The 18,280-nt window shown below is 42.1% G+C and overlaps 1 protein-coding gene across 1 annotated transcript in view; it reads right to left on the bottom strand.

Annotated features, from left to right (window-relative positions):
• Positions 1–1,571: 1,571 nt before the first annotated feature.
• LOC118404772 (glutamate receptor ionotropic, kainate 2-like) overlaps positions 1,572–18,280 on the bottom strand; it is a 47,406-nt gene continuing 30,697 nt past the window's right edge. The window contains exons 8-16 of the mRNA XM_035804104.1: positions 16,854–16,958; positions 15,286–15,393; positions 10,456–10,635; positions 8,431–8,512; positions 7,608–7,734; positions 7,265–7,429; positions 6,995–7,130; positions 3,743–3,835; positions 1,572–3,043 (exon numbers count right to left, since the gene is read on the bottom strand). Coding sequence (XP_035659997.1) covers positions 2,516–3,043; positions 3,743–3,835; positions 6,995–7,130; positions 7,265–7,429; positions 7,608–7,734; positions 8,431–8,512; positions 10,456–10,635; positions 15,286–15,393; positions 16,854–16,958 — 1,524 coding nt within the window. The 3' untranslated portion in view covers positions 1,572–2,515. The remainder of the gene's footprint in view (positions 3,044–3,742; positions 3,836–6,994; positions 7,131–7,264; positions 7,430–7,607; positions 7,735–8,430; positions 8,513–10,455; positions 10,636–15,285; positions 15,394–16,853; positions 16,959–18,280) is intronic.

The raw sequence follows: 18,280 nt of genomic DNA, 5'->3' as shown, positions 1-18,280 counted from the left end.
GACGGAAGTAACGCACATTTTGTTCAAGATTCTAGAAGTTATATCGTATGGGGTCGATTTGCGGTTATCGAAATGTTCGCTTAGCGGTTACCCACTCGTTAATTTTCAAGCCCTGTAGAAAAGTTAGGAAGTAATTTTTAGTACTCAAATCACTTTTTGTCTTCTCGTTACGGGTTGTACTACCGAGTTCAAGTGACGGAAGTAACGCACATTTTGTTCAAGATTCTAAAAGTTCGATCGTATGGGGTCGATTTGCGGTTACCGAAAGGTTCGCTTAGCGGTTACCCACTCTTTGGCTGTCAAGCCCTGTTGAAAAGTTAGGAAGTAATTTTTAGTACTCAAATCACTCTTTGTCTTCTCGTTACGGGTTGTACTACCGAGTTCAAATGACGGAAGTAAAGCACATTTTGTTCAAGATTCTAGAAGTTCGATCGTATGGGGTCGATTTGCGGTTACCGAAATGTTCGCTTAGCGGTTACCCACTCTTTGGTTTTCAAGCCCTATAGAAAAGTAAGGAACTAATTTTTATTAGTACTCAAATCACTTTTTGTCTACTCGTTACGGGTTGTACTACCGAGTTCAAGTAACGAAAGTAAGGCACATTTTGTTCAAGATTTTAGAAGTTCGATGTGTGGGGTTGATTTGCGTTTACCGAAAGGTTCGCTTAGCGGTGACCCACTCTTTGGCTTTTAAGCCCTATAGAAAAGTAAGGAAGTAATCTTTAGTACTCAAATCACTTTTTGTTTTCTCGTTACGGGTTGTACTACCGAATTCAAGTGACGGAAGTAACGCACATTTTGTTCAAGATTCTAAGAGTTCGATCGTATGGGGTCAATTTGCGGTTACCGAAAGGTTCGCTTAGCGGTTACCCACTCTTTGACTTTCAAGCCCTATAAAAAAGTAAGGAAGTAATTTTTAGTACTCAAATCACTTTTTGTCTTCTTGTTGCGGGTTGTACTATAGAATTCAGGTGACGGAAGTAACGCACATTTTGTTCAAGATTCTGGAAGTTCGATCGTATGGGGTCGATTGCATGCCGTCCTTGTCGTCTAATGTGGGATGACCGCGGACATTCCCAAAACCCACAACTGCCATATTTACAGCCAGGAAGAGCTTTCCTCTGTTAGTTAGCACAATTGTGAAGTCGTTAGGCATGTTCGTGAGGACCTTCTATCGGGCAGTTTTTACTGAGATATGTTTGAACCTGAATACACAGTACATAGTGTTGGTCCTTCTTTGATTGTGACAGTGTTGAAAAGTAGCTTTTCAGTATCTTTAACCTCTTGTGAAGTAAGAGAGTGTTTGTTTGTTTTTGTGTTCCAAAAATCATAAACAGATTTTAGAGATAATGATACAGTTTTGAGACTTTATATCCATCTGTGAGCTATGTCCAGTGATTATGTCCAATTTCTTGCAATTCCCTTGGAAGAGATTAAATGAACTCATGCTGTCAGCTTCGTCTGTGACAACTCCTAATGCTTTGTCTCTCTTGGTCATCATCATCATCATCATCATCCTTGCAATAAACTCAATAAACTCAAACTCAGTCTTTGCTGAGGCGGGCCGTCATTTTCTCTTGGTGGTTTATTTTGAATCCCAATGGGTTACATATACTGCTATCTTTTGGCTTCTTGCATATTTCGTGAAGTTCGGATATGCCCCATGTCCAATAATTTGCCACTACTAAATACTAGTAATCTAAACGACATTTGATAGTACGTGTATAGGCAGCATTGTTCCAAGTAAGGCTTGTCTTTTAGCCAAGAATCGTTTATAAGCATCCCCCAGTCCATTACAATCATAACTTGATAGTTCGCACACTTCCTGTGTCATAATTTCTAGGAAAATAATTGTCTCTGAGAAGAAGGCCGGGAGATCTCATCGGGGCATCGGAATGAGTTTGATGCCAAATATTAAATACTTCCCAATTCCGGGATTATAACCCGGGAATGACAAGATATCTAGGATAACAGAATATGGGAGATACCAGGTATTCATATCTATTTCTTTATGCAAATAGCGTATCCCATGCAAAGTAATATTATCCTAAAAAGTCATATAGTGTTTCATTTTACGCATAAGGGAACAGCGACTAACACACATTTTACTGATAATAGTTTATACATTAGTTTACAGCCGACGCTGTAGGGCTGATATCAATTAGGATTTTACCATGGTCAATATTGACCGGAGGAGGCCATATAGAGTTTACACATAGAAATTTCATTGTAAAACTCCAGTCCTTCAGTCAATGATTTTACCTATAAGCCCTCTGTGTATTGTTTCATCCGACCATTAACTGCGCGCTGCTGCAGAACAACTTCTGTATTCAGTGCGTTTCACTGTGGTATGACATCAATACCCCAAACCATGTGCAACCAGCACATATGTATACTGACTCAGAAGGACAAGAATTATTTAACACTCTTGAGCCAACATGTCAGCAACCCAAAGACAAGCATCAACTCCACAGCCACATGCCCTCGCATTCTTCAAACTTTCTATCGCGGATGCATTATAGCGTCGTTGTTTCTTTCCCGGAAAGCAAGACTTCCGTCAGATGCACCCTCATGCTGACAGAACGTACCACATCATGCTTTCTTTTGTTTCCTCTCGCGTTAAACCATGAGACTTCGACGAGCTGGATGACCATCCCTATTCCAACACCCGCTGCAAGGAACATGAATAGTCCCATGAAGCTCTCCGCACCGAGAACACCTGTGTCTTCTGTTGTCTGACGTTTGTCCGAACATATGTCTTCACCAGATCCTGTCAGCCACTGCTTCTCGAGCATCTCCAGATATCCTTCTTGTCGCAGGTAGAGAATCTCCCAACTGATTTCGTCCTTGTAAACTGACCCCTTTGGAAAAAGTAGGGCAAAGCCGTAGGTGAAAAATTTCTGGCCAACCACCTGAAGGTGACACAGCTGTTCATAGCGCCGGTGTTGGACTGCAGTGGAGGTAATGAAGGCGTACTTGTCGCCCTGAACGGTTCGGCTGAGACCTCTCCTGACTCCGCTGACAAGATTGGTCCTATTCTGCTCCTACATGAAAAATAAATATATATTCCCGGGGAGAAGGTGACAGTGGGTCATTGTTTGCGAAGTACCGGGTGCAATACTTTACACATGTCTCACAAAGTCATTAGAGTGTAGCTAAATCAATTGCAGGTCAATCGTAGGTAAAATAGAGCCATTGGGCAGCGTCCTACGACGAAAAATAGAGCTGAAATGAATTTTGAACATTTCAAAACTCATTCATCACTGTACGATTTTTATTGCCCCTTTTTTTGCAGATGGCTCCATTTTCTTTTTCATTTTTTTTATAGTGAAAAACATCAAAGCCTGGTATCCAACAGCTAGGTCCACATTTTTTTAGGTTAAACAAGCGCAAATGTGTTAAGTCATCTATTCAGAAGAGGCAAGTAAGTGAAAGTCGCACGACTCTGGGAATTTTGGTACATCACACGATGCTGCCCGATGGCTGATGTAACGTAACGTACAGAATTAAAGATTCTGGAACAAGTTGACAAATTTACGACTGATCAGCTCCAGTCTTTGTCAAAGAATGAACAATCCACGTCACAGAAGCAGTGGATTGTTCATTCCTTGACAAAGACTGTAGTTGATCAGTCAAACATTTAGGTAAGTCCAATTTTTCCGTTGAAAGTTACAGTTCAACTAGCTCCAGAATGAGTACTACCAACACAATGAACTGATCAAGAATTAATGATGTTTTCATACCTCAGTGTATTTCCACATTGTGGCGTATGGTTCAGTTGTACTGGCTCTCATGAAGTCATTAATAGAGTATGTTCCAACCCAGCCATAAGACATCTGGAAGAACCGCCAAGATTTTCATGCAAGTGCAAGAAGTAAACTAGGAATTGTCTTTTTATCACCGTCGTCATGGTTCAAACTGGGCGATGTCTTTGACCTGCCTGCCAGACCTGTCCCTTTCTGCACTTCGTATCCCACATGCTTGGCACATGCTTGGAATATTGAATGAGGGATATTATCAAACGTATATGGGAGCCACTAATTGGTCCCCAGGATAGCCGTCTAATGTATACTAGTGCTATAACAGAGAGTTTGCATATTTGCCATTTCAATAGAATAAAGACATAGGGGCATCTCTCCATGCTTGGTGCAAAGCACAATCGATCGAGTCAAATCTGGTATATGGTTCGCGTCCGTTCATTTTAGGTCACTTCTTTTACTGTAAAAGTCTTTCAAGGGTATCATATAACATAGACAACATACTATTCATCATCACAAGGGAAATCATTTCATTATAAATGTTATTTTGAGGCATTTGCATCATTTTGCACTGATTTTTCATGAATTGACAACGCTGCGATTTCCAATAACATGTTCATTTAGTGTAGAAACGCAACAGTGACGCACGCCAGTGTGAGTGAAACAGAAAATCGGCAAAAATAACACAACAGTGACACAGTGAACGAACCCCGCAGCGACGCAAGCGTGACGCGAGTGCAGTGGGAGCGCACCTTAAGATGAAACTTGTTTGACAACTTTTCCAATAATGTAAATAGGTAGAAGCTGTGTTGTTCCTGTCCGATTTGGTGCAAACAACCTTGCATTTGTCCGGGTGAAAGTCAAGACCCTAGTCTAGAAGCTAGGCAGAGACAGTCTGAAGGTCTACATTGGTGGCTCCAGCTACTTCCCGAGTGGTTTTAGCTGAGTTGTACAAGGAGTTGTCGTCTGTAAAGCAATTAACGTTTGACTTGCAATGAAGGTCTTTGATGTTTTTAAGGTATACGTGGAAGAGTAGAGGTCCATGTATGCTACCTTGTGGTACTCCCGATACTGTTGTCCCCCAGGATGATGAAACACCATTGATGACAACACGCCCTTGACGGTCCATTAGATAGCTGTAGACCATCATTTTACAGTGCTTTTTCATGAATTCAGTTAGGACCACAAGTTTTTCTAGCCCTGGTTAATGACGCCCTCCCAAGTCACGAAACGTCTTCAGATGGGTTTAAGTATGTTGATGACATGTCTGTTTCCGAATCACGACATGTGTCTGCAACACCAAGGATTCGGGGCGACATCAATGGCTTGACACGTTGGACTGATACCACCTTCATGGCCTTGAACCAGTCTAAGTGCATGGTGATGATGTTTTGCTTCGCGAGAAGTCCTCCACCACCGCCGATAATCACTGTTGGGCCAACCCAACTACAGGTTGTCCAGACAGCACGTATCCTGGGAGTTATCCTCCAGTACAACCTTAAATGGACTCAACATGTGACCACAATTGTCAGCAAAGAGAGCAAACGTCTAGACATGATAAGAAAATTGAAGAAACACGGACTGGACATAAGCGACTTTATACTCGTCTACATCGGTTTTGTGCGGCCTCTTCTTGAGTACGGATGTGTCGTCTGGCACCCCGGACTTACCAGAGATTTATCATCGAAAGTCGAACGCGTCCAGAAGAGGGCTCTGAGGATTATACTTGGACCGGAGTACGTCACTTACGACAGTGTACTGGACACCTCGGGTCTTTGTCGACTGGACTCTAGAAGGGACAGCCTATGCCTACGGTTTGCACGAACTCTCGTCAACTCTGAAAAATCCAGTAATTGGCTCCCATCTAGACGAGGTGATACTCATGATAGATCACTAAGAAACAATGACAAATTCTCTCACTTCCGGTTTAGAACATCTCGTTTCGCTAATAGCACATTACCGTACTGTGTAAAGCTCCTGAACCAAGACGGGTAATTTGTGAACAGTAGTGAATGTTTCTTTGTGTAATAACTGGGAACGCAAAAGTAAGGAGGGATGCCCAAGACAGTCGGAAAGAGTTCTGTGGGCCCTCTTGCAACACCATCACAAATGAAAGGGGATTGCGCTTATTAGCATTTGCCTCCCAATGACATGGTGCTTGTAAATACCCTACGACAGCACAAGGCATCTAGGTGCTGGACCTGGCATGCACCAGGTTGCAGATATCACAACCAAATTGACTGTATCTGTCACGTGACTCATTTTCGTCCGACCAATGCTAATGCATGAAAAGTAAGTTTATTTCAGGCAAGCGGATAGTGGGGGCCAGCTGGATTATGGGGCAGGTATAAAGTTCATGTGCGCGTGCGGTGGGGGATCGGTAGCTAGTCCTCCGCGCGCCGGGTACCCAGGGTAGTGGGCAACCGATGTCCTGGTATTCAACCACAGGAACCAATGTTAGATCGTTAAATGCCGTTTTTAAAGCATATGGGTCAAGAAGTAATGTTGCTACTTTGTCCTGATATTTAGCCTTGGCCACATTTATTCATTTTCATTTCATTTATTTGTTTAGTTATCTAACCAGGATACACAAACTTAATGAATCACAGTTCGGTGACAAAACAGCAAACTTGAACCTGCAAGTAACTTGATAGCGCCGTTATGGGTTCTATTCATTCAGGTTACCATCCATATATGGCGCTCACGCGTGACGTAGCGGTTTTCAACCGTTTCTTGAACACAATCTATTCACAGCGTCACACATATGCCAGTTCGCCATTGACGGGGACGACAAGCAGTTGAAATTGTTTGGATTTCCCCGTCAGTCCTCTGCTGTCGATCCATTTTGAACCATGAAGGCGGTGACAAGAGGACAAATAAAAATTCAACCAATCTGACGGTTTAGGGCAACTTCAGGGTAGTTGTCTTTTGTCGTAAGCCATGGTTGTTAATTTCCTACTCAGCTATCACAGAATTGGGACTGCGAGCAAGCTAGGATTATATGATTATAAGTGTTGAATGGGGCAGGGTAATCAAATTTTGAAATGAAATTTGATTTCAGACCATGGTTCGGGACTAAAGGACAACGATTTTCCTGTACCGTCAGGTTGGTCTGGATTTTCCTGTGAAGTTTGGTACTGGAAAATCACACCCCTATGAAAATAGTCGTCTCAATAATTGATGGTTATGAAAGTGATAATGCAAACATTGCAAAGCCTTGCCAATGATGATACTTGCCTCGTCCCGATTGGCCAGACTTGTGAGCGAACTAATCGTTGGTTGGTTGGCGCTTCCAGTCAGGAACGCGGCGAGGTTGGCTGTGTAGGAAGCCACGATAACTGTCATGAAGAACCACCACGCTCCGCTGATGAACCTGGAAGGGTGCAGCATGTTTGTTTGAGTAGGATGCATGACATGTCTTCTATGCAGTAACTAGTCTTACTATTCATAATAAAATGAGTTCCTTGGTAAAATCGGACATACTAGTACATGTACGTACTACCTAACCTTCCGGCAAAGGACTGTGGTACAGTCACTGCTCCCTGCTGGGCAAAGGCGCCGTAAGCGTTCCACAGGCTGTTCCATGGCAGGTACGTTCCCCCCTCCTGAGGAGAAGCTTCACCGCGTTTTGCCAGGCAGAACCACTCGTATGGGTTAACCGCATTTACGACGCTGTATCACAAAGATGTAAGTTCGGGAAGGCTGATAAGTTTCGCAGGTGTCAGGCTTTTAATACAAATAATCAGCGATCTATCGAAAGGCATTTTGTTCTTAAGACTGCCTCGTGCTTGTTTATCGAGGGGGTCCTCATCTTAACCCAGACGTATTGCAGTAATACTGGAAGACCTACCTTAGAAGAAGGCTAATTGCCATGTATGAGATCCCAATGTAGGCCCAGACCTCGTACGAGAAGGGGCGTAAGAAAGCCTGGATGCCAACGTGACTTTGTTCAGGTCTTTTCACATACATGGCATAACCTACCACAAAAGAACAAATATTCTTTAGATTTATGATAAGCAACTGTTCAGAGACATGTGGATAGCAAATAAAGCTAACATATAAATCTACATGTTCAGATGAATGTCACAACAGTAATGCAGTGTTTAGCAGTATGCTATGTTTGAGATATTCCTGGAAAATAACGACTGAACATGGATAAAGACTATAGCAAGCCCTAGGATTTGACAAATATCCTATAGTAATGACACTATCTGTCACAGAAAACTACCGATTAGTCGTACTATCGCAAATCCACGTATACCGATTGAACAGGCGCAATCACAACCGCTGGGTAACAATCACAACCGCTGGGTAAAGTTCACCCTTCAAACGATGTCTCTTTTCATTAAGAAACATCGGGAAAATCATCCGCTGTACCAAGGGCGTACGTTTTACCAGCTTTCTTTAGTCAAACGTCACATCGGGACTAGACTGTGGACGCTGGGTGGTCCACAACATTTCCCACCGATGTGTATAAATCAACTACGATTGCCGTCGTACGAAAGGTATCGTGCGGTACTTCATTTTGCGTATGTAAATCGAGTGTAAGGCATGAGACAATGTTTATGCCTTATCACAGCTTATTGCTGCCTTTGACGTCTTTGTTTTAAACTCGTTGTGCTGACGTAAACAACAGGGATGCAACTTAAATGTTACTTGAACTTGCCACGTACCCAACTCGGCCAAGGAAGGGGAAACATCGAAGTGCCGCAGCAAACTGGGCCGCACAGGCTTGGCTGCAAGATATATGTCTGCCTGACAATTCCATGAAAAGTACACACAGAATAAGAAATTCCACCAGGAATACTTCTAGAACAAAGTTGGGTAATAAATTGAAACAGTCAATCTATAGCTTGGTTTATTGTCAAATCAACAACTAACAACACAGTACAATACAGTGATTGGGTAACATCTTGCAGCCCTAGGCTGAATTGCGTGTTAGCCATTGTATATAAAAACCATTTCTCCACAGATAACACCTAATGAAAACGGTTAAAAAGGAATTGAAATATGTACAGTATATATACAAAATCGTCTATTCATCCACATTTTCATTCAAGAGCTGGATGAGATATGGTTAAGGACTTATTTTGTACCGCCCCCTGTTCGATCATGTTCTATTTCGAACACCTCCGTCAAAAACAGCGCTTGTCGGGCAGAACTGGCCGCAGCCGCTGTTTAGCTGATAATAACGACTGACTACCGTTTAGCTCTTTTGACCCTGAAATCCTCTCAATCCGGGTTGAAAAAAATGCGCTGACTTCTTTGTTGGAGGCTTCATCCACTAGGTACAGTCATCTGAGGAAGGGGCTGATATAGTTGTGGTAAAGGCGTTATAATTTCATTCAGTCAAAGCGAGAGCGGGAGGCACCGCACATCATTACCTTGTTGGTGGGCATGAGTGCCCTGTTTCTGACATGCGGTAGATGCAGGTGAAAACCAGGGTACATCTATCTTTGTTGCATGCATAGCAGCTGCATGCATGCTCATGATAAAAGCGAAATCAAGAAGAAAGCAGCTCGGGCACTCATGGAGAGGGAGCTTGTATTACGCACCAACTAGTGCGACACTTCTTCAAAGTCTGCCAGTGCAGAGTCCCGTGTCTCATACATACCCTGCTCTACACGTGCATCCTGCCCACCATCAGTGTAATGCTATGCAACAAAGCTTAGCATACCGTTTTTCTTTGGCCATTTCTGTTCAGTTGGGGCTGTTTTTGATATGACGTTCGATCGGGTCAAGATCATTTTTATTGCTAGTCAACCTGCCACTGACTTCACCCCTTAAATGTGGCAGCCAGTGCCTGTAGAGGTCCGAGCTGAGGACATTCTTGGCGAATTTGACACAGTGGCAGCCAGTGCCTGTAGAGGTCCGAGCTGAGGACATTCTTGGCGAATTTGACACACTGGCGAATGTGACACACTGCGTTCCTTCAGTGTTTGTAGTTGGAGAACTTCACACGCTGACGCGTAGTTACGTAGAGAACTCCCTGCCCAGAACTATCTTAGTTGCCCAAACAACCGCTGGATACGTTCGACCTGATCTCGTTTCTTTGAAGTCAAACCCGCATGCCAGAGTGGTGCGGCGTACTCCAGCACATGGCGGATGTAACATGTATATACGGTTACGAGGTCTTCGGTGGGTAAGTGGAATTGACGCAATCTGCAGAGGATGTGCAGCCTATGGTTTCCCTTCTGAGTAATGTGTCTGTGATGTGAGTGTCCCACCACAAGTCGTCTTGAAATGTGACTCCAAGACACCTGTCTACCTTGACGACTGGTGGTCGTTGATGTTGAGGACTGGAGGTGGTGGTGGGTTGTGGTAGAAACATCATGTACATCAACATCATCAGATTGAGCTTCATCTTGTTGGTCCAACGATCGAGATCGTCCTGTACTTTGGGTGGTTGGGACAGAAGTCTTGACTCAATAAGGTTGAGATCGTCCATCAATGCCCACGACGGCGAACCTATAATGCTGTGTAGTTTGTTAACGTGGGCTATGAAGACAATTGGACCGAGCTTTGTGCCTTGAACCAAGCCACGCGTAAGACGCTTAGTGCGGGACAACGCCCCCGGTGTCTTGTCCTCTGACTCCGCCATTCATGGAAGCTGTCGATCCACGGAATAATTTCTGATCGAACACCAATGTCAAGAAGGTTCGTCATTGCAATTGATCGACAAGACCAGTTTTACTTACCCTGTCTTTGACGGCCTCTCGCCTCAGAGCAGCAACACTGGAGGTTTGATTCATATAAACGTCAACGGTGAAGTTTTTTCTCAGTGCAGCCATCTTCAATGTATCGACGGCCAGGCCTTGGAACTGATGAACCCCAACATAGTTCAGGAAATCTTTCTTCAATACCACCCACGGATGGTTCTGAAATAACAAACAGTAGCATCGTCGTGTGTGGCTTTCGAGGCTGCACCAAGGGAGGGGTGGGATATATTTTGTGAAATTTGCTGACAAATGTGGTTCCCGTTTTATAACAATATTGCGCTAGAAGAAGATAAAAGTTTGTTCCTTCAAAAACTTTCGTGCATCGAATTCTTAATTACAATTTTCCTCGGAATTCAAGTGCTCAATCAACTAGTTCATTTGACCTTACGGAGGCGTGACGTCAGCAATTAGTCAAATGTTTCAGGAAGTTCATAATGCATATCGTACTTGTTGAGTGATGGTTGGTATGCCCTGGTGATAACCTAAAACACCCCTTGACCCTTTGACACATTAGTCCTCGTCGGTGTGTAGTACTTTGCCCTTCCATTCAAACAGTACGATCTGGCGATTCAACATTTCATAATAATCTAAAGGTCATTGCAAAGTCGTACATGCAGGATATTTGCAAGTGAACAACAGTTAATGATAGTATACCATAATGACGTGAGACAGAAAAAAACAATATTGGAATACGATCCTAGTCTATAAAAACTTTATTAATCTACGTTACCGATGTGCGGTTTGACATCTTCTTTGGAAGCAGTGGACAATAAAAAGTCTTGAATTTCGGCACTTTTTTGACGACCTACCAACAAAATCAGTCATGGTGCTCGTTGCGCAAAGTGTGATGGTAGCAAATAAGATACCATTTTACAGAAAAAATAAAAACACGCTTATCAACGATAAAACGCATAATGCTAATCACACGGAAACTTTTTTACGAAGTTATGGATCTGCCCTCCATGTGAAATGCATAAGGCTTTTCGTTTTGTTTGATATGAGGTGTAGATCTTTTTATGCTTCCAGCTGTGGAGCTTGTTTGGCTCCCGATCAGCTAACACTGAACAGTCCTAGCATCTGTGCTTCCCCACTCAAGACAAGTCTTTCCATTGAGCTCTGCCTTATTTTTTGCAGTTGTCATCAGATTATCATATAGCCAGGCGCCGCGGACCAATCAGAAGGCCCCGTTCCACGTTGGTTATGACGCCGTAATACATAGATTCCGGCCAGGCCGGTGTGTTCGCTCCTTCTGATTGGTCAGAGGCGCCTGGCTATATGATAATCTGATTCATTCTGACCAATCAGAAGGAGCGATATACACAAGAAAGTAAGGGATATGCAGGCGTTGGCCAATCAAAAGGAGCGAAACATATGTTCAGCAGAGGGAACTAGAGTTCCACGAACACATACCTTTGCCAAATAAACCAGGTTTGTTATGTTGAATGATGTCTGTAGACAAATGCGTTACTCATTTCATTTTCTTTATAATTATATGCTTGGAGTTGGTTGATAAAATTTTGGCATTGATTATGCAAGTTAGATCCCAAGTTACAATTGATTGATATCAAATTGTATCAAGCATTACTTATGCTATCAGCATACCAAAAATCATGACGATCCTTTGATCCATTCTTGACTTATTCTCTTTCAAAGTCTTTAAATACACCTCTTACTCTCTTCCCTCTTTCTCAGCTACATATGTGACAACTTTGATGAAAGAACTATAATGGAATGCAGTGAATTTGTGAACTTTTCCTAAACAATTATGCAAATTAGCTGTTAATTTGCATAATAAGTATCACATTATATAAGTCTTTACTTAGGCTATCTACATGCCAAAAATCATAACGATCCGTCAACACGTTCATATTTTCTCATTAATTATGCAAATGAGATCATCATTTGCATGATAAATATGTATTGACATTTCTCTCTTTCTCAGCTACGTATGTGACAAGTTATAAAGTCCTATCATGTAATGTACTGAATTTATAAAATATCATCATTAATTATGCAAATTAGCTGTTGATTTGCATAATTGGTATCTCATTATGTAGGTCTTCACTTACGCTACCTACATACCAAAAAACAAGATGATCCGTCAACATGTTCATATTTTCTCATTAATTATGCAAATGAGGTCATCATTTGCATAATTTGTATCTATCGACATTTCTCTCCTTAACAGCTACATATGTGATAAGTTTGAAAGTCCTATCATGGAATGCAGTGGATTTATACATTTTCCTCATTAATTATGCAAATTAGCTGTTGATTTGCATAATTACTATACCATTATGTAAGTCATCACTCATTCTATCTACATACCAAAAATCTTGACGATCCGTCAACACGTTGCAGAGTTATTCTCGTCCAAAGTTTGAAAGGAAACCGGCGCCTGCAGTTCCAAAAAAGCCGCTAGGGGGCCCAAACTCACAGCACTAACTCTCTGCCTCAAGGGCTATCTATCACTCAAAAATCATGACCACAGCATGTCCAGAACACGAGATAAAAAAAATTGAGTTTCCGCTGCAGTACCTTAGTAAGCCGCTAGGGGGCCCATTATCGAACTTGACCTTCGTTTTCCCGACCCCTACCCACCTACCAAATATCATCAGGATCCATCAAAGGCTTCTCGAGTTATGCTGTTGACACACACACAGACACACAGACACACAAACACGCCCAAAACATAACCTTAGCCATTCTGGCAAAGGTAATAAGTACAGACTGCAAGGGGGGAATGGCTCCTTCTGTTAGCATTGGTAATGAGTTTTGTTGTTCTAAAAAGCCAAAGACTGCAATGTTTCGAATATTTTCTGTGGATATTGTGGTTTCAAAATGCAATCTGTAATCTCCTTACAAATGTATGTACCAAAGAACAAATGTGAATTTTCAGAAATTTGACAAATGAATTCAAACGTATAGTACCAAGGGATCTATGCGTCATACAGGAGTTTGCAAGTTTGGGTAGGCTATATGATAATAACTTCGCTCACTCGGTGGTTTTATTCGGTTGTTATAGCAAAGGACCAGGCGTTATGACACCATGTACACCTCGGGGCGGGTCATTAACCCTTAATCATAATGATTAATGACCAGCCACGACGTGTCTACGGTGTCATAAGGCCTGGTCATTTGCTATAACCATCGAATAAATACACCGAGTGAGCGAAACACCGCTGTTTAATGAATTCCTATACGTACAAAACTGGGCCGTCTAATTGGTTGAAGTCAACTGCCTATATGATAATAACTCAAATGCAGGTTGTTGGTCTTAGAACAAACGACCCCTGTGCCTGCCAATACGGCTACACCACTCTACCAAGGAAACTGCACTTCGACAGCAATTTACTAGGAGATCCAAACCTACACCAATACTACCTCACATCAACACCTGCCTGTCACCTAGAAAACACCACAACACGTCCAGGGCCAAATATACAAAACAAGTACCAAAGTCAACAACCAAGAGACCCAAAATCAATCGCCACTGTCGGGTTCACAGCATCTACCCACATACCAGATATCATAATGATCCATCCAGTGATTATTATTTTCACAACCATGCCGTACGTAAGGTATGGAGTGAAATATTGTGTTCTTTGGGTGACGGTCGAGATGCTGCTCTTCAAACCCTTGTGATCTCTAACTATCTAAGAACTCCTGGTCCCGGCCCTCTGAATGTAATGTCCTGAGTTGGTGAATCCAGTAGGATTTCTGTTGTAAGCGGCGTTGTCTTGTGGTGTCTTCATTTCCTGTGTAGCGTAGTTTTTGGATGTCAAGGATGGAGTGAAATATTGTATTCGCAATGTTTTGCTTTTTCTTCTGGTTCTCCTTTCTTCTTTCTCCTTCTTCTTTTACCACATTCCGTGTCAGGGAACTACAAGGAAAAGGGGCTTACGAAGAAACCTACATTAGCGAGACAGAACGCTCACGGAGAACTAGATTCCTGTAACACAAATGCCCCAGCTCGCTGTCGTCGGAAGTCTCTCACATCTCACACCCACATCGAATCACCGGGCCATATCGTCTCACTGGACAAAGTAAGAACACTGGACACTGAACAGGACCTCATACAAAGTAGTCTTACTTTGTAAGATGTATAAAGGAGGCCGTATACTCCTTATATGGCCGTATAATCACTCCAGCCATCACAGTATGCGTAATAAACTTCCTGGCACGTTCGACCAATTGCTGACGTCGCGTATCCACAGGATAACGTGTTAATAAGATCACATGTCCGTAACTCTAGTGAGTTTCCATTCTGAAGTGATTTGTTATCAGTATTGATCCTGAAGAAGGCGACAGTGGTCGTTGAAAATTTGATCCGTGTGTACCTTTGTGTTGGAAGAAAGTTTAGCATTGTACTATGATTACTACCAACACAGATTAGCTTCCATGATAATAAACAGAATGTCATTGTAAAGGACAATGATAGATGAAGCCCCAGCTTATTGTCATCGGAAGATTCACAATTTAAACTTTGATACACAATATCATACTGCTTTATTGGACAACAACTATGCATAACATACCAAAAGTTTACTATCGGTACTTCATTAGACGAATCAAGTAGACCTTCTGGCTTGGTAAGATTTCCAAACTTGGCAACCTTATTGTAAATGAACGCCTTATCTAATGAATAAAAGAATATAGATAGCAAATACGATAAGACTGATTCGAAGTAAACTCTTCAAGTATCAATATTGAAAGCAAGATTGATATAATCCTTTCTTGTATATATATAAAAAAGTTTTTGTAATATTGACACTGCATTTCTTAACCTACAGAGTAGTAAGTTCTCACCAAGAACACCGCAACGCGAAGAGGTCGCCGTGGGAACGCAAAAGAAAGGCTATGTATGGGGGTAGACGCTTGGCGATGAAAACCAACTCCTTTGGTCCATGTACCAACCTGTGAACATAAGATATTTTCACAGTGATGTAACTAGTGCCGTCTGTAATAAAGGAAAAAAGTGAACTAGAGTTCGGGGACCTCATACCTCTATGAAATATGTAGAGCTTTTGTAAATTTCCTGCAATTGGCTGATACATTAAGATAATTTATGCATGGTGTTGTTCATCATTGACTAACGTACACAGATTATGCACATAAGTTCCTCATTACAATATTTGGTATCTGCTTATATTTCACCTATCATAATTAACATGTGCTACATTTATTCAAGTCCAGTTATTAAAAACAATGGAATTATACCATTTCATCATTAATTATGCAAACTAAGTCATCATTTGCATAACATGTATATCATTATGAACATCTTTGCCTAAGGTGCCCGCATGCCTAATATGATGCCAATCCGTCAATCCTTTCTGCAGTTATCCTCTTCTGAATGTCTTGACAAAAACGCCCCTGCAGTTCCGAAATTATTTGTTAGGAAGCTGAAAGTTTCCCCACTTTGTCATGACGCTGAAAGCTACCTACCACTCTAATGTCAAGACCTTATCACGTCCAGGGCAAGAGATACATAGACAAAATACATAGAATATTCTCCTTAATTATGCAAATGTATTTCTATTTTGCATAACTAGTATTTCATTTTGCACAATATTGTCTAAGGTACCTACATACCAAAAATCATGAAAATCCATTGTTCCCTTCTTGAGTTATCGTCTTCAGAAGTTTTCGACAAAAATGCCAAATACCAAACTTGTGTCACTGATTCCTGAGCACAAGAGCCATCTAACATCCTAAAATCGTGACCATAGCTTGTTCAGAACACGAGATAACGAACCCGGAAGTTAGGCTGCCGTACCAAGGGAAGCCGCTAGGGGGCCCAAAATCTAATCATTTCCAGCTTTTATGACACACTACCTCACCAAGTATGAAACCAATCCACCCAACCGTTGAATTATCTTGTTTACACACATACAGACAGACAAACGCGGGGTAAAATATAACCTCCATGACATTTCATGGAGGTAAAAATAGAAGTCGCATGTCATGCGTTGATTTACCCGAGAGCACAGGACAACAAAGGAAATCTGTCCTGAAGATGATAGGCAAGTCAGGGTGCCATCAATGAACATCCCAGGCCATATATACTTACCCTACACAGTAATACGATCTGTAAAGTTTTCAAAAAGTCGAACTAAAGCGATTTCTATATGGCAAAAGATCACTGGCCGAAATTTAAGAATGATACCACAATTTTGAATTTGTGACGTCAGACTAGCGAGTGACCATTTCAAACTAAGGATTCTCACTGGCCTCAACAAATGGGCCAAAATCTTTTTTACACGACCTGAAGGTCTACACACTGCACTGCCTCATCAATCGAATATTTCATTAAGTTAAACGTTTTCCTAGAGAAGGGCTCATACAATAGATAGGTGGTCGAGAACATTCCAAACCTCCGCCATTATTCCATCCACTGGCTCTAGCACCCAGATAGTGACGTCACTCCTTGCTCCATTGTCGTCAAAAGTCACGACTCCAGTGCGCCCGGGATATGTCCCCTGCAGAAATCAGTAATATTTTCCTGGTAATACATGAATGGAGGACCAAAGCTCATAATGTCACTAAGACACAAGGAGAATAAAGGTTAACTTCCTTGCGAGAACGTATGTAGTAATCAGGAGAATCACAGAATTCAGAAGCACGTTGATATCCCTGTCACATTGCGCGAAAATCGACGCGTCTGCGAGCTCTAAATAAATTTTTCGGCAGTAACACGACGAGTTTCGCCCGACTCCCACTTCTATGGAAATGTAGTCTTTCTTTGACCTAGAGATTAGTTCTAACATTGTGGCTCCTGTGGTATGCGGGCTGGGATTATCACACAATTCCTTTCATGTGATCATTTCTATTTTCCCCGTACGGTCCATTAATAAATGGTTAAAAAGATCCTCACAACTAAGACATCAAAATGGATTGAGCTAGTGCCTTTATATAAGGAGTGTTTTGTCTTACCTACATCCACGTGCACGAGGAGGCGCCATGTCACGGGAGGCTCATTATCATAAATGTATACTTAGACGATCGCCCGAGCCTCGCCCAATGTGACAGGGAAGGTTTTCAGGCGAAAAATAGGTGCGACCCTCTGTCGATCTTTTAAGATCGTCAGAGGGTCGCACGTATTTTTAAAAATCGGCCGACCTTCCAGCGATCGCGAAGTACGCCCGAAGATCGCTCGACAATGTGACGGGGGTATAGAGGTTATAATGGTGTTAAAATAATCACCATTTCATATAGAACTACTTTGAAGTAACGTTATATAACAAAGCAATAGATTACTACTTTCGACCCCATCACAACATCAAAGTGAGTAGCAGTATGATCATTCAACAAGATTTCAAGACATAGGATGTAATACACCAACCGTTAAAAGAAAAATGATTTTCTGGCGAAGGCGGGTTTCCTTTCATGACTTAAACAGGTGACTCAAAAAGAAAATTAATGGACATACAACAGATTCCGTAATACATAACGTTACATTACATATACAAGGGTGGATAACCGACCTATTCTTCGGTGTATATGGTGCTATAACGCCTGGTCGTTTGCTATAGGGCTTATTCAGTCACGTGATCCACCCTCCGGGCGCCATGGCAACGAGCGAAGTCGGCCATTTTGGGGTCCACTTTGAGCGCGGCTCACAGCGGCTCGCTATGCAACTCTCCGTAAAAATTGAAAATATTTCTTATGCAACGCACAATTTCCCTTCAAAACGTTTAGGTTCATAATCAGGATGTGCTATCTTGTGGTGGGATGTTGGTCTAGCACAGGTAAAGCCTACACACATCGGGTAACAGTTAAGTTTGTTTCGCGTTTCTCGTGT

The sequence above is a fragment of the Branchiostoma floridae genome, chromosome 17 (genome assembly GCF_000003815.2).
Source record: "Branchiostoma floridae strain S238N-H82 chromosome 17, Bfl_VNyyK, whole genome shotgun sequence".
In the NCBI taxonomy this organism is placed as follows: domain Eukaryota; kingdom Metazoa; phylum Chordata; class Leptocardii; order Amphioxiformes; family Branchiostomatidae; genus Branchiostoma; species Branchiostoma floridae.
The sequence above is the reverse complement of the archived record's forward strand: the minus strand, read 5'-3'. Positions and strand labels throughout refer to the sequence as shown.